At 43.8% G+C, this 27,775-nt stretch overlaps 3 protein-coding genes across 3 annotated transcripts in view; 2 read left to right on the forward strand and 1 right to left on the reverse strand.

Moving 5' to 3' along the window:
• Nucleotides 1-208: 208 nt before the first annotated feature.
• On the forward strand, nucleotides 209-10,080 carry SIRT5 (sirtuin 5). The gene is made up of 9 exons (XM_069008027.1): nucleotides 209-289; nucleotides 532-670; nucleotides 2,785-2,918; nucleotides 5,036-5,261; nucleotides 6,613-6,700; nucleotides 7,090-7,143; nucleotides 8,025-8,148; nucleotides 9,396-9,511; nucleotides 9,879-10,080. The coding sequence occupies exons 2-9, from the start codon at nucleotides 556-558 to the stop codon at nucleotides 9,952-9,954; spliced, it is 933 nt and encodes a 310-aa protein (XP_068864128.1). The 5' UTR covers nucleotides 209-289; nucleotides 532-555; the 3' UTR covers nucleotides 9,955-10,080.
• Nucleotides 10,081-10,139: 59 nt separating this feature from the next.
• On the forward strand, nucleotides 10,140-14,394 carry NOL7 (nucleolar protein 7). Its single transcript, XM_069008028.1, has 8 exons — nucleotides 10,140-10,391; nucleotides 10,922-10,982; nucleotides 11,073-11,128; nucleotides 11,310-11,341; nucleotides 12,246-12,360; nucleotides 12,990-13,111; nucleotides 13,192-13,269; nucleotides 14,031-14,394. Exons 1-8 carry the CDS (start codon nucleotides 10,210-10,212, stop codon nucleotides 14,102-14,104), a joined length of 720 nt encoding a protein of 239 aa, XP_068864129.1. The 5' UTR covers nucleotides 10,140-10,209; the 3' UTR covers nucleotides 14,105-14,394.
• A 648-nt stretch (nucleotides 14,395-15,042) lies between these two features.
• RANBP9 (RAN binding protein 9) overlaps nucleotides 15,043-27,775 on the reverse strand; it is a 38,805-nt gene continuing 26,072 nt past the window's right edge. Inside the window, exons 6-14 of the mRNA XM_069008026.1 lie at nucleotides 26,732-26,916; nucleotides 25,817-25,929; nucleotides 24,382-24,490; nucleotides 22,780-22,970; nucleotides 20,967-21,114; nucleotides 19,145-19,266; nucleotides 16,901-17,052; nucleotides 16,119-16,230; nucleotides 15,043-15,766 (exon numbers count right to left, since the gene is read on the reverse strand). Coding sequence (XP_068864127.1) covers nucleotides 15,636-15,766; nucleotides 16,119-16,230; nucleotides 16,901-17,052; nucleotides 19,145-19,266; nucleotides 20,967-21,114; nucleotides 22,780-22,970; nucleotides 24,382-24,490; nucleotides 25,817-25,929; nucleotides 26,732-26,916 — 1,263 coding nt within the window. The 3' untranslated portion in view covers nucleotides 15,043-15,635. The remainder of the gene's footprint in view (nucleotides 15,767-16,118; nucleotides 16,231-16,900; nucleotides 17,053-19,144; nucleotides 19,267-20,966; nucleotides 21,115-22,779; nucleotides 22,971-24,381; nucleotides 24,491-25,816; nucleotides 25,930-26,731; nucleotides 26,917-27,775) is intronic.

Consider the following 27,775-nt stretch of genomic DNA (forward strand, 5'->3'; position numbering starts at 1 on the left):
TCGCGGCCCCGCGATTTGCGTGAGGGCCAGGCAACCGCGCGGGCGGGCGGAGCCCCGACGAGGGGGAGGTGGCGGAGGCGGTGGCCACCGCCTCCGCCACCTCCCCCTCGTCGGGGCTCCGCCCGCCCGCGCTGTCCCCCCTTCGCCCTTCTGCGGGCGGGCAGATGCACGTAGGCTCGCTGCGGGCCGTGGCTCAGTCGCTTGGTTTTGCCCCTTCTTCTTAAAATGCCGGCGGGCAGCCGGGTCCTGGGAGGTGCCTCGGGTTAGCAGCGCGATTGGGAAGCGTCGCGTAAGTTGAGTGTCGGACGAAATGGCTCGGTGCCTTTGGAGCAGGGCTGGTTCTCCCCGGTGCTGAACAAAAGCGGTGATGCCGGGCCGAGGGTCTCGGGCTGGGGGTGGTTCCCTGTTCTGCAGGTGCAGGAAGCCGTGGCGAACACCTGCACCTGGTTCTTTGAGGAGAGCCCCTCACAGGAAGCTGGCAGAAACACGCACCCGCGCTGGGCCGCTGATGTTTGGTTTATTTCTCCCCAGGTGAAACACTTCCGAGGGATCCTGATGTGTCTCTTTCAAGTTACCGCTAGAAGGTTGGTTTCCCAAGCGCATTGTGGACTTAAGGCCTCGTCTTCAAAGAAACAGAAGTTTTGCTTGGAAATGGCTCGTCCTAGTTCAAGTAAGACGTGTATTTGTTTGCTTTAGCACCCCGGACAGGTTTTTAAGGTGGATTTGAAGTGCTAGAAGGTTTCGTGTGCTAGATGAAATCCATGGCTTAAGTCAAAACGTTTAAAACACTGTGGAGTTCCCTTTTTTGTCTCCCAGCTAGTAAAATTACCTTTCCATGTCTGTGTTCTGTATAGTTCCAAAAACACTTGCATAGTTGCAGTCAGCATGGTTGCAACAGAAACGTGTTTCTGATGTTTATAATTTATGCACAGAAGTATGCAATTGTTAATTGCGTTTCCTTTTCATAATCCTAATGAGTAATAAAACTAATTCCTTGTTTCTTTGTACAAGAATGGGCCTCCAGCACTTGTAACAGCTCAGGAGCTGGGTAACCCCAGGAGCCCTGTTCAGACTAGTAGTTGTAGCTGTCCTCTTTCTGCTTGTTTGGGGGGGTATTTTGGTTTTGTTTTTTGATTTGAGAGTGTGTCTTAACTTGAAAACTGCACACGGGTACAACACCAACCCCCCAATAGTCGGGTAGCCAAGGCAAATTTGCTTTTTCTGCTGCCTTGAACATCAGTGTTTGGCTGCTGCCAGAGACCAGGCTGGGAGGGCTTCTGGCCTGAGCTTCACACATTCAGGGCTTGTGAGGTTTGGTTTGCAACAGCAGGTGGGGTATCAGAATAGCAGCGTTCTCTGCCCAGTCCTGTGGCTCTGTGGTAGGGGTCTTGGGACTTCTCCAGTGACTGTTTCTCCTTACAGGAATTTACTTGCCTTTGGGTGGGCTTTATTTGTGTGGGGGGGGGGAGGTTGTTTTGCTTTTTATTTTAAAGACCACCTAGTAAATTGTGAGGATTAGGGTTGTGGTGAGCAGCTCAAAGTTCAGCTGGAAGCTGCTCACTAATGGGGTACTGTAGGAGTCTGTACTGAGGCCAGTATTGTTTAACACCTTCATTAATGATCTGGATGGTGCACCAGAGTGTATCCTTGGCAAGTTTCCAGGTAATACAAAGCTGGGAGGAGTGGTTGATACTCCAGAGGGTCCTGCCTCAGGGGAGAAATAGCCCCAGGCCCTAGGACAGGCTGGGGTGAGCAGCTGGGGATCCGCTGGGCAGGAATGTCCCTGGGGATCCACTGGGCACCAGGTTTACCTTAAGCCAGTGATGAGCCCTTGTAGCAATGAAGACTCCAGGGCATCTTCTCAATGCATAAAACCACCCCATGGTGTTTGTCTGCTGGGAGGGTGGTCAGACAATGGATTGAGTTGTGCAGGAAGCTTATGGAGCCTCTATCCATGGAGACATCAAAACTCACCCCAAAGGACATTGTCCAGGGCAGTCTGCTCTGGATGACCCTCCTAAATGGGGGGGGGGGGGGGGGGGAGGTTTGAACAAGAAAATCTCCAGAGGTCCCTTCTCACCTCAGCCATCTTGTGATTCTAACTTGTGTTGCTTTAAAATTCATATCTGAGGTAAACCGCAAGAGATTTTTTTTGTCTCTCTGCAGCTAACCTGTTCCTTTTTAATCTTGTTTTGACTCACATAAAAAGGCAAAGGAAATTTCCCATCTTTTTCCCAAACTACTTTACCATGCAGGGAAAAATGGAGGGAATAACACATTAAAAAAAATAAAATACAGTTGCAAAACTAGAAAATGGGCAAAATGCCTCAAAAGAAAATATGTTTTCCCAAATTACCCTAATTTTGAAGGTGGTACTTTGTGGAAAAAAACCCCAAAAACAACAACAAAACAAACATATATTTTTTCATCTCAGGATCTTGCCTCACAATTAGGAAGCAACCTGTTCCTGAGTGGTGGTGCCAACAGTTGTTATCAGGGTAGTATCTAGTGTGGGGTTTTAGTTAAATGCTCTGCCTTTCAAATATTGACTATAATCATGTTGAGCACAGGTTACCCTACTGAGCTTGCTCATACACATATTTTGAGGATCTCCAAGAATTGCCCTTTAAATTCCGACATAGAGAAGCTCAGGAACCAGTTGGTGTTCTGAAATTAAAGTCATGGGAGTTGTGTGTAGAAGCCGTTTCTGGATGTGTACGTGTGGCCTCTTAGGTCACAGTGTGAGTGCCTGAACAGCTCCCTGTTCTCCCTGCCCTGGCACAGACATGGCTGATTTCCGAGAGGTGTTTGCCAAAGCCAAGCACATCGCCATCATCACCGGAGCTGGGGTCAGTGCCGAGAGCGGCGTCCCCACCTTCAGAGGGGCTGGAGGCTTCTGGAGAAAGTGGCAAGCCCAGGTAGGTACTGATGGCCTGTGCCTCTCTGTGCATCACTTAGGTGAGTGTGGAGGGTCAGGAACAGCTGGGGGAAGAGGGTGGAAATTCTCCCATGGCAGTGCAGCAGGGACAAAGCTCTCTCCACAGCTGCCTCTGCAGCTCTTCCCCATCCACTTGGGGATCTGCTTCTGTCCTTCAGTTTATCAGTTGCTTGGGAAAAACCGCATTCTTGCAGGCAGCTCTGGGTCTTTCTACCATCCTTGTTTTCCTGCAGTTCAGCTGTTTGCTCATCTTTTGACACCGTCACTGTTTTCCTACCTTGTGGGCCCTTTCCTGTTTTAAACTCTTAAGAGCCTTTTATCAAAATAACAAAGGAAGAACTGATGATAGAGGCTGGTTGTTTTCTTTTAATCTTGATGTCTCATAACACCCTGTAAAAAGGCTTTAGGACTTGTTTTATTTGGAGGCAGGTTCTTTAACTCTCCCACAAGCTCTGTCTCTCTTGCTGGAATGATTTTGCGAGCACTGAGAGCCACTGGGGTGGGAGAGGAGGTGGGAGCAGACACTGGGAGTGCAGCTGAAATCACAAACAGTGTGAGCTGTACAGGGGCCTGGTGAGTCTCATTCTTCCTGGGGCTGCAGGTGTTCCAAGCAGCTGTTATGGTGTCAGTACCTGCTACCCCAAATTCTGTCACACCTGCTTTCTTTGTGGTTTCTAATTACAGCATTCCTGAAAGATTTGATGAAGTTAAAAAAGGGTCAGAGAGATGAGCTTTTTAAGCTGGTTTGGATCTAAAGATGAGGTTTTTTTCTTTCAGTGACCATCAATTCAAATAAAACGTGTGTGTATAAATGTCTGGTCCTGCTGCATCAGAAACTTGTATTCAATGTTTCTGTGTCAGCAGAATTGTGCATTGAGGCACTGGACTGAGCCACTCCTCATTTTTGAGACAGATAAGGCAAAATTAGAGTTACTGTGAAAAGCAGCTTCAATTTTACCTGCTGTACCGGTTTGGCCAAATTCAGAAATATATACTCTGAGAGAAGGCACAACCACCCCTCCCCCCCAGGTTCGGGAAAAAAAAATAAACTTTCCTCGAAGGAAAGTGAAGAAGATAAAACTATTTATTTAACAAACACACGGGAAAGGAAAATGAGGTTAAATGGTAAAATCTTTCGCTGTGGAGGAAAAACCTGGGATAGCGTTAGAGTCCTCCCTTTGGTCTCCTCGGAGCTGGGGCTTGGCCCAGGGCCAGGCCCTCTGTGCCCGATGAAAAGTCCTCCCGATGTGCTCTGAGGTTGAAAGCAGTCCAGTAGAAAAGGGAGAAAATCCGGAATTCCAGAGAAGGAAAAGCAAAGTCCAACTCTCAGTCTCTCTCTCCGGAGAACCAGAAACTGAAACAACTGGCCAAAAGCTGACTGGAACACCGCAAGCAGGGTGCTTCCTCACTCCCCTGCCGCGGCTGGGAAGAAAAAAAACCTCCTATCTTTAAGTGACCTTGAACAAGCTGCAAACTGCTTTGAGAAAGTTTTGCTCAGTTTTTTCTTCTCCCTCTCAGGCTCAGTTTAGAGGCACAGAAAGGCACAAAAATTAATTCCTGGGCATAGGCAGCGATATGGGATACACATCATAACGTCACCCCAAGACACCTGCACACCAAAGGCAAGACATTAGACTTTGGTTTTGACAGTGGGCGTAATTTGGCTTGTGTTACACTTAAGGCAGAACAGAAATTGCTAGCGAAGGAAATACATTCACTTGATGCTGAGTTTTATGGCTGCTGTGGAAAACAGAGTTATGGGTGCCAAAAAATTATGTGTGTTGGAATGTCTCATCTTGCTTTGTGCTAAGTTCCTAATAGTTTGGTAGGGCAGCACAGAATATGGTTGGAGTGTAGAGTAAAGCCACGCACCACACTATTGCTGTAAGTTATTTCCTCTTTTGATCTGACATTTTGACTTGTCACCCTTGTAAGGGCTGTGGAGCAGTATTCTTATCAACTGCATCTGGTTATAAATAATCTGCTTTCGATGACTTTGTGATGCTGGCAGCAGTGTACATGGCAGAGATCCAGCAGGCTTCATCTGGGGAGGGGATTCTTCTTTTGTTGTAGGATGACCTGTTAGGTGTTTTGCAGGAGCTGGCTACTCCGGGGGCTTTCGCACGAAACCCTTCCCGTGTGTGGGAATTCTACCACTACCGGCGGGAAGTGATGCTGAGTAAACATCCCAATCCAGCACACATCGCCATTGCGGAGTGCGAGAAGCGTCTGAGCAAGCAAGGAAGGAGCGTGGTGGTCATCACACAGAACATCGATGAGCTGCACAAGAAGGCAGGCACCAAGCATCTCTTAGAAATCCACGGTAAGAGCTGGCTCACCTCTCTGCCACAGGCCAGGAAACCCGGGGTGGGGAGTGGGAAGAAGGGAAAGCAGGATAAGTACAGAGAGAAAAGAACTTTGTCTTTAAAATTATAACTTGCATAAAGTTATTTACAGTAACACCCTGTTCTCTTTCAGAAGTTGTTTCAGGTACTTTGTAGCCTCTCTTTATTCTTCATCTTTAGAATCACAGAATCTCATCTTCCTGTTTAATGGATTCTGACAGTACACAGGAACTGGTTCTCCCTTCTCACTTGCCGTTTTCTGCAGATCCACTTGAATTCATGTGGCTGTGATGCCTGGCTGATTTCACTTAGAAAAGGGGAAAAGAATCCCTAAGGACTTCATTGTGGTAGTGGTGGTGTCAGACTGCCACCAATAAAGGGTGTATTGGCAAGCCTGACCCCTGGTGCTTCCCTCTGCCCCATTCTGTCCTGTCCCCACCTCTGCAGTCCTTGGCTACAGGCGGACAAAGGGACTGGAAACAATTGAGATTCCCTTACCTTTCTTTCCTGCACCCAGTGGCCCTCCCCCTCTCTTCCCTGTAGTCAGAGGCATTCCTCACTCCCACAAAGTGCCAGAGGAGAACAAGGCACCTGGGGTCAGTGGGGCTTTTGGATCTGAGGAAATGTACTGGTGTGGAGAGAAAGAGGGTGGGGAAACTTTTCTCCATCCTCAGAGGTGCCCCACACATTTCTCCACTCCTCAGGCCCTGCCGCAGGGTGGAAGTCTCCCAGGACAAAGACCCTCAAGCACTGTGATCCTTTTTAACTCAAGTATCACTAAAGGTTTAAATGGCATTCCCCACTGCTACTTTTGTGATTTGGACACAGGAAACCTGCACAAGCTGTTTTGCAGTTGTGGACCCAATGATGAAACCTTGGCAACAATTTAATTTTGGTTATCTGTATTCCCTGAAAAATGGACACAATTTTATACTCTTGGTAATATTGCACATCTTGACAGCATGTTAGTAATGCTACAGAACTCTTGGGAGTGGGGAGTTTTGCATGGAACAAAATGGTGTTAACCAGCATATTTAATTTTTTTGTAAGAGGAAAAGCAATAAACAGAAATCATCTCCCTCAATGATACTTTATGATTTTCCTCCAAGGTATATTACAGGACTGTGTATTACTCATGTCCTTAGGCAGAACAAGGTGACACTGTGGGACTGTCTTTGCTGTTACGTTCCTGTAGTGAGTTACCCACAAAGTGCAGCCTTCAGGGTCTGTAAATGAAGGCTGCCCAGGATAAACACAACCCTTTTGCGGGCACAGCCACATCTCAGAGCCATCGCCTCATCCCCGACGTTTCCTCTTTGTGTGTTCCAGGTAGTTTATTTAAAACTCGGTGCACCAGCTGTGGAAACGTAGCTGCGAATTACAAGAGCCCGATCTGCCCCGCGTTGGCTGGGAAGGGGTAATCCATCCTCTTTCTTTCACCACTAAAAAAAGGAAGTGGGCAGGGGGATGAACCAGGCATATGCTAACAGATTTTTAGGGATTTTTTTCACTTTGCATTTCACCAGAACTTTAGATAGTTGCATAAATAATTGCTGTGCCTTTGACAGTCTTGGACAGCTTATTACTGTCGCTCAGCTCCAGGATAATTCTGGACAAATTGCCTGCCTGCCTTGCGTGTGGTATTTTAGGATTGTAGTAGGTGTTGAAGTTGGCTCAGGTTGCAGATTCCTTGATTGGAGGGTGTGCATTAGAGAATACTAACATTTTTAGAGAATGCTAAGTTTTTATTAATATATAAAGTGCATTTTGTAGAGCTGGATATGTATTTCCATTTTGTAACTTCAGAGCTCCAGATCCTGACACAGAAGACGCTGCAATTCCAGTTGAAGACCTTCCTCAGTATGTATGAACGACTTTGTTTGGACTGTTACCTCTTCATGCTTTGTGCATCTCAGAGCTTCATGTTACTGTTCATGTCATTTTGGAAGGACATTCCACAGGAGAGAAATGTGTGAGACTTTGCCCCGGAAAACTGAATCTAAAGTTACAGGCACATCTGACAAGGAGTGTGTAGGAGAAGTTACCATGGTGCTGAAGGCATTGCACATTTGTGTACTTCAGCACCAAGATGAAACGTGCCTAAATTCGTGGGGTTTGTAGTAAGTGAAGTAGTAGGAGAATTGCAGCAAGAAAGTGAGTGCTGCAGCAGTAAATGTTTTGTTACTTTGCAGGTGCCACTCACTGTTATTCTGGGATACTGTGCTGGGGTCTGTCAGGCACTGAAAGTGCACGGTGCTCTTTTACCCTGCCCGAAGCTTTGCCTTAGCTAGCTGCAGATGCAAAAAGCCACCACATTTTTCATCTGGTTCCTAAGGGAAAAGAGGCTAACACGATGCTTCTGTCTTTTGGTTCATTTCGTCCTTAAAACCCTATTAGCCACTTTGTTAAAGCTGATGGAGGCTGAGGTTTTAATTTTCATGTGTTTCAGGAGCTCAGTAAGGGGAAGACACAGTTAAGTATCTGTGCTGAACAACTGTTCAGCAACCTCTTCCATGTGGCCAGGCGGCACATGTGTACTTCCAGCACATGTGTAGCATGGAATGAGCTGCCTTCTGTCCAGCATGTGGTAGAGGAAGGTGTGGGGAGGGCTATGAAGGAGAAGGGAGAAAGTGAGGGCAGGTAAGACATGCCCAAGCGGGAATGAAACCTGTGTTGCCATTCTGCCGCCTGAAGCGCCTCCGTCAGCAGCGTGATGCTGTCCCTTCGTGGTGTTTGAACAGGTGTGAGGAGGACGGCTGCAACGGGCTCCTGCGTCCCCACGTCGTGTGGTTTGGTGAGGCCCTGGATCCCGGCGTGCTCACGGCAGTGGAGAAGGAGCTGGATATTTGTGACCTCTGCTTGGTAGTGAGTGGCGCTTTCCTTACCTGTCCTCTGAGCCGGCAGGGAGGCCACGCTAAGGAGGTGGCACCTCATGGGTAACGCAGATGCATCTGTGCTTCCCTGGGGGAACTAAAAGCCCCAGAGGGACTCTGGCATCCAGTGTAAAACATTAAAAGACCTTGCAGTTTGAAAATGTACACAGAGTGCTCAGAAGTTAACAGGTGCACAGGTGTTAGGGGTTGGACAATGTTGTTTAGTTGTTGAATTTCACTCCCCCTCTACTCTGCTCCTGCAAGACCCCACCTGGAATACTGTGTATGTACAGTTCTGGTGCCCCCAACATAAGAATGTCATGGAACCGTTGGAGCAAGTCCAGAGGAGGGTCATGAAGTTGGTAAGGGGACTGGAGCAGCACCTCCCCTATGAAGAGAGCCTGAGAGAGTTGGGGCTGTTCACCCTGGAGAAGGGAAGGCTGTTGGGAGACCTTAGAGCAGCCTTCCAGTACCTAACGAGGCCTGCAAGGAAGCCAGAGGGACTCTTCATCAGGAACAAGGGGTGATGGCTTTAAACTGAAAGAGACTGAGTTTAGATTACATATAGGAAAAAGTTCTTTACTGTGAGGGTGGTGAGACACAGGTTGCCCAGAGAAGCTGTGGATGCCCCATCCCTGGCAGTGTCTAAGGCCAGGTTGGATGGGGCTCTGAGCAACTTGGTCTAGTGGAAAGTGTTCCTGCTTGTGGCAGAGGGGTTGGAAGGAGACGATCTTTAAAGTCCCTTGCAACCCAAACCATTCTATGGTTCTAATTTCTCAATCAGTGAAAAATACAATTATTTTGATACTTAGTTTACAAAAAGAGTTATGTACTGCTTTTTTGAGAGGTGGTTTACATGCCATGTAGGTTCCAGATCCCTAACCAAACACTTGCTCAGAATATTGTGTTCTCTTTATAGAATGATCTCAAGTAATAGAAGGAACATTTCGTTGGGTTTTTGTTTTTCCTGAAGACAAAGTGTGCCCTTTTGTTTCTGGGATTTTTTTTCATCTACAGTTACAAACTGGTTTTTTTGGGGCTGCATCAGCGAAACAATTCCTGATTGCTATGCTGTGTTAAATAGCTACTGATTTGGTTTCGCTTCTCTGGGGATATCCCAGGCTTTAGTGCACCTGCATTTCTCTCTTGTGAGAAGGGCCCTCATCTTGGGGCTGGATTGGTTTGCTCTGTTCAGGTGCTGTCCTGCTACACTTTTGACTTTTGTCCTGTTGGCTGCAGGTCGGGACCTCGTCCGTGGTGTATCCCGCGGCCATGTTTGCCCCGCAGGTCTCTGCCAGAGGAGTCCCAGTCGCGGAGTTCAACATGGAGCCCACTCCTGCCACGAACAGGTTCAGGTAACGCTGCTCAGGAACCAGCCGTCCATGCCCATGCCATGTCCTGCCTTTTGCGTCCAACTGCTGAAACGCTGCGTTTAGACCAATACGGTCTAGTTTTCTCCCCAGCACTTAAGAAATATTAAGTTTCTGTGAATAAGTAAGAAAAGATGATTCTTCTTCCATGGTGGAACTAAGTTTCACTGAAGACACAAACCGTACTGTTTTAAGGGTGAGGCTGAAGTCTGTCCCTACGCTCCACCAGGCCTAAACCCCTCTCTCCTCCTTTTCTTCCCTCCCTCCCGTCCCCCTGCCAGACTCGCCAGGTAACAAAGCAGCGGGATGCGCCGGTGGCTGCCCGCGCCCTAAACCTGCTGCTTCCTTCCAGGTTCCACTTCCCGGGCCCCTGCGGGACCACGCTGCCGCCGGCGCTGGCGCGACACGAGACGGAGATCATCTCCTGAGCCCCGGGATCGCCTCCGGAGCGCCGGGAGCGGCCCGGCGGGGCCCAGCGCGGGGCGGGCGGGCCGGAGGCGGCGGCGGGACTCGTCCCATGGCAATAAAGGGGCGGCGGCGGGGGCCACCCCCGATGTCCTGTGTCTGTGCGCGCATCCCGCGGGGCGGGGCGGGACACGCAAGGGTGGGGGTGTCCCGGCGCTCGGCATTCCCCGGCGGAAGGCGGGAGCGGTTCCGGGGCGGGCGGCGCAGGGCCCGCGGCCATGGCGCGGCGGCAGAAGGCGAAGACGGCGGCCGCGGGCAAGCGCAGGGCTCCCGCCGTGCTGCCCAGCCCGGCCCCCTCCTCGGAGGACGAGGCGGACGAGGCCCCGGAGGAGGTGCCCTTCGGCGTGGCGAGGGAGGCGGCCGAGGCCGAGCGGCAGCTCGTGGGGGAGGCGGCCCGGAGGTGCGGACACGCCGGGGCCTCCTGCTCCTGAACCGCGGGTCTCACACCAGAGCTTCCCTCCTCTTAGCCCCATTCTTCTCCCCCTTCACCCCTCTTACCTCCCCCTTATCCCCTCGCTTACCTCTCTAATCCCCCCTCCACCCCTCTTACCCTCTTCTTACCTGCCTTTTTTCCCCGTTCACGCCTCTTGCCTCCTCTTACCCTCCCCTTCCCTCCCTTATCCCTGCTTATTTCCCCTTGTTACTTCCTTTCCCCTTCCCTTATCTCCCTTCTTACCCCACCACGCTTCTTACGCCTCCCAGGCCCCTTCTGCCCCCTTATCCGGCCCTTAACCCCTTTTACCCCCCTTCACTCCTCTAAATCCCTCTCACCCTTCCTATCCCTTCTCCCTTATCCCACCACCTTGGCCCCCTCTCACCACCTCCTTTGCTCTTCCAAGCCCCTCCAAGCCTTCGCTCACCCCCTTTACCCGCTCCTAATCCCCCCTCTCGCCCCATGGAATGCTGACAGTGGCTCCCGCCTCCCCGCAGGCACCGGGAGCTGCTGAAGGAGAAGCGGCGGCGGCACCAGGAGCTGTTCGCGGAGCAGAAGGTATCGCGCTCCCCGCGCCGGGCTGCGGGCGGGCACGGGGCGTCTGTGCCGGCGGCGTCCGTGCCCGCCTGACTCCCCTCTCCTCCGCAGAAGCGCAGGCTGCTGCCCGAGGCGGTGCTGCAGGAGCTGCAGGATGAGTCCGCACGGTGAGGGGGCCAGGGGAGGCGGCAGTGGGTGTTGGGATCCCGTCTCTGCATCTACCACCCGTGGGGACCCTTCGGGTCCTGGCCTGGGAGGCCGGGCTGGAAACAGGGGCTTTCATGGCTCTGAGTAAACGAAGGGAGCGGGAACTGAAGAGTAACCCGTTGCCTTCTCTTGGCTCCCCAGGCCCACCGAGCATGCTGCGGCAGATGACCCAGGTAAGCTAAAGCTTGCTTTGCTAACGACGTGCACATCTGGCATTTCAGGAGTTCATTCCTGTGCCAGAGCTGCAATGGGAGCTCTGGTAAAGAGACCTTTTCCAAGTCTTAAACATGAACAGACTGTCTTTTTCCAAGGATAAGAAATATCTGAGGAAAAATCTAAAGTCAGATTTGATCTAATTCTTGCGCCTTTTACAGAAGTCATTTGCTGCGTGGTGATTTCAGTTAAATAGCCTGAAGTGTTCAAGGAAATCATGGGCAGGTGCTATAGCAGAAAAAGCAAGGATTAGCAAAGGTGGATTAGTATTTAGCCCTTGTTTAAGTTATAAATGCTATTCTTGGGTAGCGTTGTTAAATTGCCTCAATACTTTATATATCAAACTACAGTTTAATATCATCTGTAAAAAATTATTTTCAAACTCAGAATTACAAAATCAAGCGTCTAGAGTGTTTATGACTGCTGTTCTTGCTTCATCTGTACTTCGAAGTACTTCACAAAAAATCTTTTACAGTTCTCTCATCCAAACCTCACATGCTGCTGGATGGTGTAACTGCTACTTTTTCTTGCTTTTATTTAAAAAAGATCTATTGTATTGGCTTAACAAAGAGATGAGCTGAGAGTGAAGCAAGACTAAAGCCAGAGCTGGATTTCCCTCTATGGGTTACCCATAGCTGTTGTGTTGCACTGAATTTTAGTCGCATGATCAATCCCGTTTTGTTGATGCCAAGGAAGAGAAAAGCTGGGTAGCAATACTTTGGGTTGCTCCTCTGAGCGTTTTTCTTCCCCTCCCTCTTACAGCTGTTCTTCCTAGTCAGTGCTTCTGAAAAATGATGCTTAAGTCCTGTTCCTGTTTCACTGACTGGTTTTGATTTGTAATGTTTGGGAAATTCTGTTTGCAAGTTACTCTAGGTGAAGAACTTGAAGATGGGGCTGCACAGGTGGCACAAGGCCAGGCCCAAGGGCAAGGCCAAGCCGAAGTGCAGGAGAAGAAAGGCAAGAGGAACAAGGGTGCCAGGTAGGAGGAGATGATTTTGCCTTGTGTGGGAAGGGGCATTACAGCAGCTGTTCTGTCACTGCATGGCTGTACCCTCTTCTGCACTTCATGTTCCGCCTGTCTTTCCTCTGATTGAAAGCGTATTTAAGTGCTAAAAGCACCTTTAATGTCTTCTGGTTTAGCATACTTACATATGTGTGCATATATATATATAAAATACATAATAGAAATAATTTTTATATATGCTGTATATATAACTGCTATGAGATAACTGGGCAGTCATAAGCACAGCAGTACACATTGTATTGTGTGCTGGTACAGGTGCGGTGGTTGAGCCCTGAATTCCTGCATTTAAATGTATTTTTCTCTCTCCTCTATGTCTCTGATGGCCCTAGAGAGGAATTGCCCTAGCTGCTGGTAGGATGAGCTCCAGACTCCCAGGAAACTACTTGGGGCACACAAAGGCATATGACAACAGCTTGAGAGTATTGATCCAGTTTTTTATTTTTTTAATACTGCCACAGAGCTCATCTGAGTATCAGAAACCAGCACTGGGTGCTGCTGTGCTCAAGCAGCAAAGCTTGACAGCAGTGTGTGTTGTTCTGGGTTCTGTAACCATGCTACAGGGATGTACATCTCTCTTTGACTAGGACAAAAGGAAACTACATGGCTGTGTGCTTAAAAGACCACAGTGCAACAGGCCTCCACCAGCAGCTCGCCAGAGACTTTCTAAATGCTCAGCTCTATGGGCCACACACCAACCGTGTACAGGGTAAGCACTTCTTCCTGGGTGGGTCTGTATCGAGTCTTGTCTGGCTTAAACTCCAAGATTAACACTTGTTTCCATTTCAGCAAATGAATTTTTTTCCCTTGCAAACAAGAAAGATCCAGTCAAAAAAGCCGCAGTTCAGTTTGTGGACAAGTCCTGGGGTGAGTATAGAAAGTTGGAGTAGGTACTATTTTATGGGTATGTGGTTAAAAGTGCCCTTGAATAAAAGCACGGTTTCCATGCTAGAGCATCATGGCTCATGATCCTCTTAACTCTAAGCACACAGATAGTAAGGGAAGGGCAGCAGGGAACTGCAACCTCAGGGGTGTCATGAGCACACCCCCCAGAGACAGTGTATGAGAAACAAACTGAAAAAAAAAGAGTTTGTTTTTGGTATGTTAAGAAACAGCTATTGTCCTAGAGCTGGGGCTGCTCAGTGAAATACTTCAGTAGCTGTTGTTTCAGCCTCCACTCTCTGAGCTGTTGGAAGGCATTTCAGATGCATCTCAGACTTAAAAGGAGGGATACCGAGATCCCAGAACATCTATGTGAGCACAGGGAAACAGCACCCATTTCTCCTAATTTCCATAATGGATGGGGACAGTCTCACACCCCCAACAGTCTCCGAGGCTCCTGAAGACCAGAGGCAAAAGCTACTGCTCCTTAGCAAGCAGGGCCTGCTTTCCATCTGTGCTCCATCACTGAAAACAGCACTGTGGCCCCCACCCTCCTGAAGGGGCCTGGTGCAAGCTGGTACTCCTGGCCAGTGGAATGCACCTGGGGCATACAAAATACCTTAGGAAGTTTATCAGTGTTTGAGGTGGTGGTTCTGTTCTGAAATGCTGCAGCAGTCAAGCTGCTTCTCCAGCACATGGGGCTAAGAAAAATGGTAACTTAACAGCTTTTTTTTTTTTTTTTTAAGGGCAAGATAAAAAGGAAAAAGCAGCAAGGTTTAAGAAACGTTGGCTGGCAACACAGATTAAAAATGGAGTCTGAAGACAGCTTTTTCTGAAGATGCTGCCAAGGACTTTTACTGGCAGTTGATCGCTACACAACAGAGGTGTCTTTTCTCCCCTTCATTGTCACTTTGCTTTGAGCTCCAGCCACCACAAGGTACCAAGCTGTACCTGATCAGACTTCCCTGTTCTCTCCCCTCCCTGAAGTTCTTGGGGAAGCTACAAAGCAGCCAGGCCAGTGTTGCAGAACAGCTGGTGCTAGGACCAGGCTTGCTGAGCTGCCTCCATGAGGCAATGCCTTTGCAGAGAATAAAAATGAGCAATGTTTTACCTACTGTTGTGGATGCTGCATTCCTTACAGCAGGCAATTATTCCTGCTGCTTCAGTGACTTGCATGTCTAAGGAAAGGCTGTACCCTAACAGCAGAATCATTAAATCGGCTCCCACAGCAGGACACTTTGCTCCAGCCTGATGAGTACTTGTCAAGCAGTAGGGCATTTTCCCCATCTGCAGGGAGTCCTGAGTAAGCTTCCTGCACTGTTAGCTAGACTCACTGTGTGGAAAGAACATGGCAAACCTTTCACTTCCACCAGCCCAGTTCCTGCAGGCAAGTGGCAGCCCCAACTTGAGGGATGAGCCACTCTGCTTGCGGGTCACCGCAAGGACCGCTGCTCTAGGATGGAACTCTAGAACAAGAAAATGTAGCATCCAAGTCCATGCTACTGTGGATGTAGATGTAAGTTTTTAATGGCTGGTTAATTATGATATCACTACATTTTATTGCAATATAGTACTATTTAAGCACTTTTAAAAATGCAAGGTGTACAAAGATTAAATTAAGACTGTAAATTGACTAAATATTTGGTTTTTATATAAATAGGTCATAACCACACTGTGTTGACATGTAATACTGTTATAATACAACAGTTAAACTGGTGAGCCTACACAACAGAAGCTGTCTGTAGTTAAACAAGGAAACAAAGTTGAAAAGACCATGTTAAAACAAAAAACTACTAAGATCAACAGGTTGGGATTGTAAGTAGCAACAAACATATTCACTCAGCTCCTGAGTAATTCAAGTTTTACAGTACACATTAAAAAATATCATTTCTTCCCATCAACACTATATATCCAAACCATTTGCATTTTGCAAATTACACTGATTGAACTATGTAACAATGGGGGTGGAGGTTGGCAAGTCATCCTGCTTGACGTTTACATCACCCACATGCTAATACATCCATGTTTTCTATTCTTCCGTCCCACCACAAGGTAGCAGGATTTTTGGTTTGTTTTGGACAATCGTTCAAAGGATTGGTACTTGTCAATTTGGATGTCTGACGTTACCAGTGATATTTTCAACTCTTAGTTGTCTAAGAGGTTTAAAGATGGAAATTTTCTCCTAACACTAAGTTAGAAATCATTTGCATCATGCTGTAAACTAGGAAGCAACATAAAGCAACAGACTTGTCCTTAGTACATAATTAAAATTCCAAATTCCAGTCAGCAGAGCTGTTCTACTTTCCATGTTGAATATGCCACAACACCTTTCAGACCTTCAAAATGCATAGCTAGTGTAGGTAGTCTTCCACTGTGGCGAACGCGCAGGATCCAATTCCTGACCGGGCCATCAATCCTAGACACTGTGACGCCTGTCCCATGGCTAGGGCAAGCGGGGGTTGCTTTGGCAGATTGTGAGTCTCTGAAAAAGAATCACAGTGGCAGATAAAATACCTGAATCATTTCAGAATAATGCACTGAAAACTTGACATTTAAGCCTACTTAAATCATTCATTTGCGAAGTTTGCTCTAAGAGCAAGACACAAAGCAGGAGCAACAAAGTGACTGTGCACAGCACCATTATTGAACAGGCCCATTTTTGTTCTGAATGTAACAGCAGAAAAGTACCTGTTATTTTATGTACCCCCCAAAACAATCCCTTTCTTTCCAGAAGAATGTACCCTACACTGCTATCCTTCCTTATGGAGGAGCAGCTGGGCCACCTGTGTGGGACGAGGGGGAGGCACCCTGGGCAGCCAGCAGGCTGCACTTACCTAGTATTGCACTATTCAGTACAGAGCACACTGGTTCTCTTTGTATCGGGTCAAGCTGATTCCCAACAGGGCTGCTCCAAGGATCGGAATATGCAAGTAAACTGAATGCATCCTGTGGGAAGATGGCTTTTATTATATCTCACAGCTATAAGCTACTAGTGGAAAGAAGGACCATTTTATTCAACTACTTGGATTCAGAATCACAAAGGTGACTGTCAGTGTCCATCGATACAAAAAGAGAAACAGAAATTGTGACAGGACTTGTTCCATTTAGTGTTTTTTCCCAAGAGCAAGGCAAAAGGTAGCATTATTTTACTAAGTGATGGGGTAAGAGAAAACAGACTGAAAACTGCATGCAATCTTTGGCCAGCGAATTCTTTTCCAAAGTAGTCTCAAATCAAGGCAAACTAATTAACATGCAGAATACTAATGACAGCACATTTTGGGCATCTCTACCAATCCCCTTGCGGTTCATTTATCATTAGAGACAAAAACAGCACTTCAATTCAAGAGGCCAAGTTATGTGGTCAGAAATGAGAGAAAGGGAAGTGCTAAATTAATTTCTGTGTTTAATTGTGTAACAGCACTAAATTATCTTCCCTGTGCATGTGCTACGCAGACAAGAAAGAAGACAGTGCTACACCACAGCTGACCAGAACACTGCTCTGAGACACACAAAAAATGGCAGAAGTTAAAGCAGAACAGTATTCCAGCGCAACATGCTGTGGGAAGTTCCTGCTGGGCAGCACAGTTATTCACCTTTACAAGAAGGTTAAACATACCTTGAGCATTTTCTTATTCACTGTGTTTTTGCCACATTCTCTTCTTAGCTGCTCACTCATTGCTTGCAATTCTCTTCCAAAATGGATCATCCTTTCAATGGCTGCTTGGCTGCCACCACATAGCTGGCGTCTTAACTGACTTGAATCTACTTCTAAAGAAACGATAGCGTCATCATCACCACTGACAGAGCCAAGGGTAACAACCTATGGATCTAGAGACTCTGCACTGGTTTCACTCAAACACAGCTGCCTGCCCAGAGACAGAGCAGGTCAGGCCAGAGACCTTGGCCCCACGTACTCCTGAACCGAGCACTGCTGAAGTGCTCCTTGTAAACATTTAAGACACCCAGTTCACTAATGGCAAAGGCTGTCAGCACGTGCTGTTCATCTTGCAAGGGGTAATTTTAAACTAACTAGAAGATTAAACCAGATTTTACCCTAAAATTTTAAGGGAGTTTAAAAAACAACAATGAAAGTCCATACAGTTCTTTTTTAATGCTTCGGCACTGCATTCCTAAGGATACGTGGAATCGGGAACTGCTAACAGAGGGTAAAAAATGCTGAACTTCCTGAACAGCCATGATGGATTCTGCCACAAGACAATCATTTAGACTATTCATATTTCTTGTAGTACACATGTTAATAATTTGGATATTTCAGGCTTCTTTTGTAATCAAGCAGAACACTACAACTGATTTCTTCACTGTTTCCTACAATACTCCCCAATGCTAGTGATTTTAAAAGAGATTGATGCAGCTTATGAATAATAAAACACTTGGCTTCTTTGAAAATTCTGCCTTTTAAAATTTACACCTAAAGCACCACATTAAAAAAAGGCATTTATCCATTTCTTGTCTTTTTTCATCAATGGAATCAAGTATTAAAATGAGCATTTTGATAGACTCTTCAATTACAAATCCACTCTTGTTTCTGACTTTAACACTGCTATTTAGTGATGTATTTTGACCACTATTTCAAAAAAGAATTTTTAACTGGCACTTTTTTTTCCCTTAGATGTAAGTGTATCTCCTCTGGAAAACACCTGCCTACTTAACCTTACATACACAGTACTAAGGAGAATATATAAGTATTTAAAGAAGTGAAAAACCACCAGACTGAAGCTGGGGGGTGTAAACAGTGTAGATGAAGCACCCACAAGTCTTCAGGTAGTGGTACTTGTCCCTAGCTCAGCCTAATCTAGGACATCCCTTTCCAAAGGCAGCAGATAACTACAATAAAAAACCACAAACACCTCTGTGCCCTGTGCAGCTGCTGCATGTCTGTCATAGCAAGTCTCTGCAGAAGAGGCTGCAAGAGAGCGAGGACCAGTTTTGGGTTTTCTGTCACAGAAATAAGGTCTTGTTATTATTCAGTTTCAGAGCATAGTGCAGGGAAAATAGCAACTTGCATTCCTCCTTGCAGGGCTGTTAAGAGAATGACATTTGCTGTTCAACAGTTACCTGTATTTCCCAGCAAAGCTGCGGGATCAGCAGCAGCAGCAGCACATGCCCCGGAACTGGGAAGCGCTCACAGACCTCTGCACGCACTGCTGCATTCTGAAGGTCTCCAGTTTCACATTTCATTTAAACTACACATTAACTGACATCTGCTTAAATCAATTGTTTGAATAGCAATTCTGCAGCTGCACAAAGGGCAAGCAGAGGGGATTTAAATACTCATTTGTTACCAACATCAACAGCCATGACAGAGTGTAAAGCAAATTAAGTAAAACAAAGTTAATTTTTAGCCCCCAACTATATAAATTGGTGGGGTTTTTGATGGAAAACATGGGAAAAAACCTAATTTTTCATTTTTTACATTTCCCAAATACAGCTCTCAAGCATTAAGTATTAGCACTTTGCATTCTTCAATGTAAGAGATTTAGAATTTCTACGCTTACTGTGAAGCACAAAGATGCCATGAGAACCATGAATGGGAAAAGGGAGAGGCAATCTGCCAACTCAAACACAGGCTGCTACCCAACAGGGTGTTTCTTCTCAAAGGTACTTCCTTAGATATTGATGCTATTTTCGGTAGCCATGAATTACCCATTTCCCCTGTTCTCACACTGATATTGGACCACCTAAATCAGTGGTTTTAAAATTTCCATCTAGTAATAACAAAACAAACAAAAAATTAAGATTTGAGCTAATAACCCTAATTTTCAAGTTGGGAAGCATTGCAAGTAAAAACATAACCTTGTTGCCATCACTTAATAAAAATGTAAGAAATATCACTGCAGACCCATTTCTGTGTCACATTCTTCCATTTCGTGATCATGTTTAGAACTACCATTTAGGAAGCCATTGGATGAAGTCTCAGCAACCCCATTGGAGTAGTGATCTGTTTCCATGTCTACATCATTGCTGAAAAGAAAGTAATAAATACACGTTTTACTCATATTTAAGTACTTAGGTTATCTTTACAACTTCATCACAGTACTTCCTCAGCTACTGAAAAGGTGCTGTTAAATATTACCGAGCTAGACCACACTTTTTTCGATAGTAACTGGTGATACCAGAGCACCATGGAAATTTTTAAGGCCGTCTCAACATTAGTAGTCAGTAAAATAGTATTTTCAGATACTGAAAAACTAAAGATGTCCCCCATTATTCAGGAGTAAGGAATATAACACTTTCTAAATACACACCAAAAAGTTCTTACCTTATTTATATAACTGTATGTACACAGAGCTGAAGAAAATGCATTGAGAAAATATACTACTACCACTTCAAAAAAAAATATAATTAATATTTATACATTAAAAATATAGTTAAATCAATATACATCCTACTTTGAAAATACCATATTTAGGTACCTAATTATTTCAAAAAATGCCTTCTCCTATTTACTCTGTGGAATGACAGAGGAAAAGCAAAAAAAGAAAACCCCAAAGCAAATGCTGAGTAAACCAGAACACTGAAGAGACACTCAGTGGCAAATGCAGAGCATTCAACTCCTCACCACCCTTTGTTTGCAGCAGCTCACAGAAGTGCTTTTAGAAAATGCCAGCACAGCTTTGGGGACTGAGCTTTGCTGACAGTCGCATCCTAGCTTGTTCTATTCTGTCATGGAGAACAGCAACCTTAAACCTCTGTCAAGACCAAATAGATTCAATTTAGAAGTTTCATATCTTGCTTCTAAGCAACCAAAAATACTCAGCTTCCTTTGAGGAAGGAAACCAAAAGGCCTCTCTGACTGGGCAACAGCACAGCCAAGGAACTGCCTTGCTCCATGTAAAATCTCCAAGTTGCCTAGACACTGCCAGGCCTTTTGGCAGAGGCAATTGCTGATGCAAACAGAAACTCTGAAAAGCTAAAAAGTAAATTGTTACTCTTACTTTTTTACCCCAATTATCACCATCCAACTAAAACAGTTTTGGTCATCATCACATCCTATGTGGTAGTTTTGGGAATCCATTTTGGACAATGCAGCTCAGTGCTGTTGCATTTCACATCAAATTAGGTTCTGCTGCATCCACGCAACCTAGAGCTATCTGATATTTACTGGTTATGAATAACCATATTAACCCTGATTAATAGATTTATTTTCATTCACTGAATTGAATGTGTTTGCACTTGTGACAGTAACTGGAGTAGACAAACAATCCTGGTGTATACAGTGAAAGGGAATGCACACTTCATATGCATCTCAATTGTGTTTACTTTGCAGATACTGTCCATGTGTGGCAGTATCTGGAAAACTTTTCATTACCTACGTGCAACACACTTAAATCAGTGTCAGTGGCTCAAATTAAAATCCTAAGTGCCAAAGAGCTAATTCACCTTCACTATGCAACTCCAAAACTGACCATAGCTATAAGCAAGGTAATTTACTTTTGTCCATTTCATTTCTTTAACCCAAAAGGAGAAAATGGTCTATTGAGCCTGAACTGTCTAAACAACCAGAGTTATCACAAGCTGTTGGCCACTTACACCGCGTTTCAATATCCTTCGGAGAAAAAAAATCAACCACATCAAATCCCACTGAAAACTCTTCCCTGCAATGCAAACATGTGGACAACACAAGCCTTAATGTAATTTAGAGGCATCTAAAGTTTATTTACCTGGAATAGCTGTTAACCTGCTGTGATCTTGATACATTTATGTTGTTGAGCTCTGGTACATTCAAGCTGGTGGTTGTGTGTTTACTGTGACAGTAAGACTGATGTGCTTTATTTGATATTACTCCATTACTGCAACTACTTTCAAACCCTGAAAGAAAGTTTTAACAACTGTAGCCATGAAGCAGTACTTACAGGTAATTTTGTAGGAAAAATGATGTAAGTATAGTGTTTACTGACCAGGAACAAGTACGCTGAATTTGTGACACAAACTCAAATACTTTACCTCCATGTTTCAGGTATTTGAACCTTTAAGGCTTCTGGAGAGCAGAAGTTAAGCATTATTTAACAGGTATGAACACAGACACGAGAAGGTTTTTCCAGCTGTACTAATACACTGGTAACACAGAAAACTGCACCAATGTAGAAGAGTTTTTTAGAACGGATGCATTCAAAATCTTTTCTAGGCCACTGTAATCATTATGAATGGAAGCAAACATTACTAATTCCTGATCATGGAATTCTTGTGATAAATGTGCAGTAGAATTCAGTGCTGAATACTTTGCATGTTGCTATACTTACACACAACCTCCCTCCTTCACCATGTAATTATTTTAATTGTTAATACTGTGCTTTGCTAAATAAAATTATACCATATTGTGAAATTACAATGCCTAGCTAAAATCTCTTCTGACCCTTCTAAAATATAATAGGAAAACTACTATTTGAAGCAAAAATGTAATTGCCAGTTCCATCAAACCAAGCGTTCCCTAGTATGTTCTAAAATAGAAACAGGTCACAGGAAGGGCTTATTATAAAGAAAACAGCTGCTGCCATTTACAAAATCCCAAACATCAATTCTAATAATACATTCATCAAACTGCCTCTATTTTCAAAATTAGAAGACTTACAGGTACTTTCTACAATATATCCCAATAACCACCTGAAGAACAACCAGAAAATGTGAGTGGCTCTCCACTGACACCTGTGATGGCACTCTCTTGACACAGAAGAAAGAAACACAAAGCTGCTGTCGTCCTTCCATGGGCAGCAGGAATTACGATGGCCAGGCTACACTGGCTTTCCACTCCATTCCAGAGGAAAAAAAAAAATAAATGAAGCACCCCCAATCAGCTCCAGTTTGGATTTGGAAATTATACAGAAGTGAAAGCTGACGGTCTCTGCTACCTTAAGAGTCTTACCATTTTAACATGCTCAGCTTCCTCTCAGCAGGGACGCTTTGGAAGGCACCTCCCCATAAGCTTGGGGCAGCTCTGAACATTCACGGCTTCCCATGGAAAATTTCCCATTATCTAAATGCTCTAAGAAATGTTTCAACTGAGCAGACTGAAATGTGGCTGCCAGCAGGATGTCTTTTACCCAACCATACACCCAGCTTCCGGTGTTTCCTGCTCAACCACAGGTATTCTGACTTCTCCATCGCTACCACAAGAAATGGATCATATACACTACTTACTGGATTTAAACCATCTTGCCCAAAGTCATAAATTATCATCAAAAGGACAACAGAAATTTATGTCACAACCTTCCATCTCCCAGAGGGAAGCACTTCTTAGAAACTGGTAGCAATCTATTTTGCAAGAAGTAAAGCACGTGCAAAAATTATGTGATGAAACTTTTGGTCTGCCCAGTGACTGAAAATCACGTATTTTACTCATTAAAATTATACTGTTACACAAAGCATCCAGCATAAAATCTTAAGTTTAAAAAAAAACCCCTAAAAACAAAAAAAACCACAAATCCGCATGGTGTGGTATGCCCAAACCTATGTGGTTGATCCTCCACGTGAACTTACCAGTAAAGTGTGTGCCGCTCCCTTTGCCTGTTGCCAAATTGTGAATATTCATTCCATGGCTGGGACTCATGCTAGGACTACTGAATGACCGTGGGCTAACAGGGTAACTATCTTGAGATTTTGGACTGTGGCCTCCCAAACACCGCACTTCACTGTCTGTACCATTCACCATCTCTATGAACTGGCGCACCCTAAACAAAAGGCAAAAAGTTAAGCTAATAAAACCATTTACACATTTCACATTACCAATGATAGCAATGATTTCATTTTAGTGTTAAATACAGAACAAGTCTGACTCAACAAAATGCTGGATGTCAGTAACCCAATCGTCAATGAGCTCTGGAGCATTCCACCAAAAATACACAATTACAAATTTGTGAGGGAGGAGAACAGGAATATTATCCTTGGAGGACAGCCTTTGTCACTAAGTCCTCAAAGTTTAGAGATTTAAACCATATTTCCTTGTTCTAACTGTTTTCTTTTATTGGCAGGGGCAAGGTTATTTCTTGAGAAAGATATATTGTTATGTTATCACGTCTGTCATTTCTCTCAAAGTAAATGAGAACAGAGTTTGACTGTCTGGAAAACTAAGCCTTAAAGGGTAACTCTTAACATTAAACATCTGCACTAGAAAACAACTTGAAAAGCAAACTCCCATACAAACCTTCCCTTTAGAGGCTGTTGCTCTTTGTCAATTTCATTTTAGATAAGGAGGTTTTACTATGGACTTTAAGGAAGCTCAGAACTCCTGCTTTATGCTTTAGGCTTCAGTAGCCTCAATAGAACAGGCAAAATTTAGAAAGACAGACTGAGAGAAAGATAACATACAATTGACGCTATTGAGTGAAGTCTTTCATCAAAATGTTCGCATTTTGTGAATTCTGTGGTAAGTCTGGAGTACTATCACGTGAATTCTGTTCAGCACTTGAGCATGACAGACTTCAAACACATTCCAAGTTACTTAACTGAACATAAAATTAAAGTGCTTTGTTCTTAGAGGAGATAACACATTTTTTCCACATTCAAACACTGCAATGTGATACAAAATTCTGGAGAACAGCGCAGTTGGCAAGTAAAATTGCCAGAATGAAGGTGACTATTGTGTGCCTGGGAAGCCAAGAGAACTCTTTGGGATTATGGAATTTCCACAGTTCTAGCTAGAGGTTTCTAGTAAAGTGGCATGGAATGAAACAGGTCATTTAAACTGATCTTTAAAGTCAGTCACCCCTTTGGAGGAACAGACTAACTTATGCCAACAGGATTCTTAACCTTCTTGAATGTGGTACTGTATCAGTTTCCATTTTAAGTTTTACTTGACACCCAAATGGATTAAAATTCATTTGAAAAAACTACAGAACTTAGTTCTAGAGAACAAGTCTACAGGGAGATGTGAATTATGCTGCAAACCAGGACCTTGATGACAAAACCTAGTTAAACATGTAGCAAATAAGAAGAGCATAAAAAAGTGAAATATACACATTTTCTAAAAAGCGCTGCTTAACTTTGTATAAACTTCTGTGAAAGCTTTAAATGAGTAACTGTCTTGTCTCAGAAGGTACTGTGCCATCTATAAACACACATCTGTATAATTTGAAGACTCACTTTAATGCAAATAAGAGATTAGGATTTCTTTCTAGTAAACTTGGATACAACTGTTGTGTTGTTTCAATGGCTTCTCCCATTCTTCCTGCTAAAACCAATTTCTGAATTCCTGTTCACCAAAAAACAAATAAGAGATTAGGATTTTTTTCTAGTAAACTTGGATACAGCTGTTATGTTGTTTCAATGGGTTCTCCATTCATCCTGCCAAAACCAATTTCTGAATTTCTGTTCAGCAAAACCAACATCAGGTAAACGGACAGCTTATGGATTAATACACGTACATTAACGATTAAAAGACACTGCAACCATCAGTCAACAAGATTTTTTTTTCCTCTTAAAAATAATTACTGTAAAGAAAGATCATGCTTCCTTAAAACGTTCAACAGGAAAATTTAAGAACTGCACTCCACCTACATGTGTCTAAATGAGAACTCAGTATTTTTATTTACTGCCAGCATCCAACGGCTTTGTAGTCAGATTGTGCATTTAGAGCTAGAATAAGATTGCACACACTCTTCTGTGATTTATTTCTCATTTTCACAACTTCACGAATAAGCACATACCAAACTGCTGTCACTCAAGAGCATCCAAATTACATCCCACTCCTACAGGTTCAGTTTTGACTAAGAAAAACAAAAATTTAGTCTCTCTCACCTACAACACATACTTCCAATCAGGTTACAGTTGAGTAAAACCTTTCACAACTGTCCCTGCTTTAGTTGATGCTTCTGTGGCTGTAACTTGGCTCAAGTTGCAAAGAGCCTCCCAGCTCTCTCCACCAGCAGAGAAACTGATCCAAATGAAAAATAGCCCAACAAATGTGTTGTTTTACAAACAGAGCAGTTTCCCCATGTTGTATGTCATACAGTAACACAAATGCTTATGGTCAGGGATTTAAATGGAAGGGGAAGGCACTGTTCAATCAGGCTGCCAAACAGCACTAGCATGCATGGCAAGTTAGAACTGAACTGCTGTTAATTCTCCATGTCCTCTTCCCCATCACATCTGTAAGCAGGAAAGCTCAAGTTTCATTTAACTTATAAAACATTCTCTAAACTCAATCCCTTTTCACAGTTCAGATAAAAATATAAATGTTTGTCAAGACTAAGTTTTATATTCCTGTTTGTGACTGACCATTAGCTCTCACAAACATTCAGAGACATTACACACATTTGTTTCAGACATATCACAACTTTCCATTCAAAAGACAACAGGTAATTTAGCACATTCTGCTACATCAAACAAGTTACAAAGTATTACTGCACAGATTTTTTTGTACCCAGCTGCTCATACATGTGTAACATTAGATGACAGCAAAGAACTGTGCTATGGAGTAGTGCTGCAAGCAAATTCTACAGTGCTGCTCAAGAGAAGGCTTCATGTAATATTTGTTTAAGGGAGGAAAAAAGGGATGCAATGTGCTTTCCGGCCTTACTTTGTCTGTTCTTAATGGAAGCTAATTCTTCTAGCACAGTCTGGTCTGTGGATCTGGCGAATGCCTCTGCTGTTGCACAGTATCCATGGTGAACTAAGTAAGATGATACCATTCTAAAAATAAACAAAAACAAAACTCAGAAATACTCATTAAATACAGGTAAGAAACCAAGAACTCCTGAATGCAAAAACCCTTTGCTAAATAGAGGTGACTGAATTGAGAAATTGTATTTGAAATGCAGAGATTTCTATACAAGTCAGACAAAGGTAATTCAGTTAAGAACCAGAATATTCTTTAAAACACTGTACAAAGTAACCTTTAAAAAATAATAAACGCGTAACTTTATTGTGATGAATTTTAGTAACAATTATTCATCACTCAAAGGCAGGGTCAGTTCACGTATCAACTGCTAATTAAGTTGGGGGTTTTTTTCTCATTACACACACTGAAGTGAATCTGCTGCACAGTAAAGTTTTGTTTTCACTGAAAAAATAAAAAATGCAAAGTCACAACCACCGTTTTTCCAAGAAACACTAATGGGGCACAACTTAACCTGGCATGTTGAAGGCTGAGAACACAAAGGGAAATTTCCAGAGCCCAGAGTATTCAAACTGCCCATCACAACCATGGCAACTTTCCTAAAAACTCCCCAGTCCATATTAGATAGGTCAAATCAGAACAGAAGTCTTACGATCATCATTATAAAGTCCAAATTATTAATGACACAGACAACTCTGCCACAAAATGCATTCATGTTCCCATTTGTACAGTTATCAAACCTGGTAACAAAATTACTTGTACTAGTTTTTAATAGTATCTATCACTTTTTGCGTGAGACAATAGAAAGAATGTTTTAAAGATCTCTGAAAACATGCAATTAACAACTTTAAAAAAAATTAATATTATAAGTCTTACTTCTGAATCATTGTTTGCCACTCTCCTTCCCGATCTCCTATTGGAAATCTGTCAATCTGTGCTTGAATTTTGGTTCTCCACTCTCGCATATAGTCTTCAATATCAAATACAAATGGGTGTTGTCCAAAATTAGCATCCACAACCTCTCCTGGTGTTTGAAGCCCTACTGTAGGGTACAAGTTTGGCTGCAAAAAATATTTTAATTAGTTTTTGACACATCCTAAAATCCCCACTGTTGTGGGGATTTTTAAATCTCTAGTAATATCCCCACTGCTTCTAGTAGCGTGCTCCAGCAGTAAAAGCAGCTTCTGCCAATACAACAATACAATGATTGACTAATTTTATTCCCAGTGGTCAAAATGTTTTCTTAGTTTGAAAGAAGAAAATCTTACTGACATTCTAGTCAGAAAATACACTTTTTAAACTGTGCTAAACATTACAACTTTTGTGTTCAATTTCACAAAATACTAAGTAACAATTTTCAATAGTTTTTAAAGGCCTGGCTTTTTCTTTTAAAAACAGAACAGAAATTAAACTTACAAAGTGGGCCATTTTCCTTTTGGGGTGAAATACTTAAAACATCACTGACTTTTAGTGGAAGAACTGACAGGACAGAAAACTCAATATCCTCAAAATCCAAGTATAGTGCCTAACAAGAACTGTAACAATGCACTGAAGTTCTCGTGAATTCCTGGACTTGTATCTAGGAAAATACATTATAGCACTTATTGTTGTCTCAGTTTTATTTTCTTTATTTTCTCCATGCAAATTTGAAATATGCCAAATATGAGAAAGGTAAAATCTGCCTGATGGGATAAAAGTAATTTTCTTAAGTGCAATGAACACCTCAGCAATGGCAAGGCAATCAGTTGCATGAATGGGGTTTTGTTGCTGGGGTCATTTGGGGGGTGGGGGGAGCTAGTTTAAAAATTTTTATAACGTTTATTTAATAAATATGCCTACATCATAATTACACTGCAGACAATGGTGGTATGGTAAAATGGTATGTTCATCTACAGAACCATATGCTAAATAAATTAAAGC

Source organism: Aphelocoma coerulescens, chromosome 2 (assembly GCF_041296385.1).
Source record: "Aphelocoma coerulescens isolate FSJ_1873_10779 chromosome 2, UR_Acoe_1.0, whole genome shotgun sequence".
In the NCBI taxonomy this organism is placed as follows: Eukaryota; Metazoa; Chordata; class Aves; order Passeriformes; family Corvidae; genus Aphelocoma; species Aphelocoma coerulescens.

What these genes read in the sequence shown, in the direction of transcription:
- SIRT5 (XM_069008027.1), top strand. Translation starts at nt 556, where the DNA reads ATGTGTCTCTTTCAAGTTACCGCTAGAAGGTTGGTTTCCCAAGCGCAT. An exon ending in CCAGTTGAAGACCTTCCTCA is followed by an intron (nt 7,144 to 8,024) that starts GTATGTATGAAC and finishes GTGTTTGAACAG; the next exon opens with GTGTGAGGAGGACGGCTGCA. An exon ending in CCTGCCACGAACAGGTTCAG is followed by an intron (nt 9,512 to 9,878) that starts GTAACGCTGCTC and finishes GCTTCCTTCCAG; the next exon opens with GTTCCACTTCCCGGGCCCCT.
- NOL7 (XM_069008028.1), top strand. Translation starts at nt 10,210, where the DNA reads ATGGCGCGGCGGCAGAAGGCGAAGACGGCGGCCGCGGGCAAGCGCAGG. An exon ending in AGCTGTTCGCGGAGCAGAAG is followed by an intron (nt 10,983 to 11,072) that starts GTATCGCGCTCC and finishes TCTCCTCCGCAG; the next exon opens with AAGCGCAGGCTGCTGCCCGA. An exon ending in CTGCAGGATGAGTCCGCACG is followed by an intron (nt 11,129 to 11,309) that starts GTGAGGGGGCCA and finishes TTGGCTCCCCAG; the next exon opens with GCCCACCGAGCATGCTGCGG.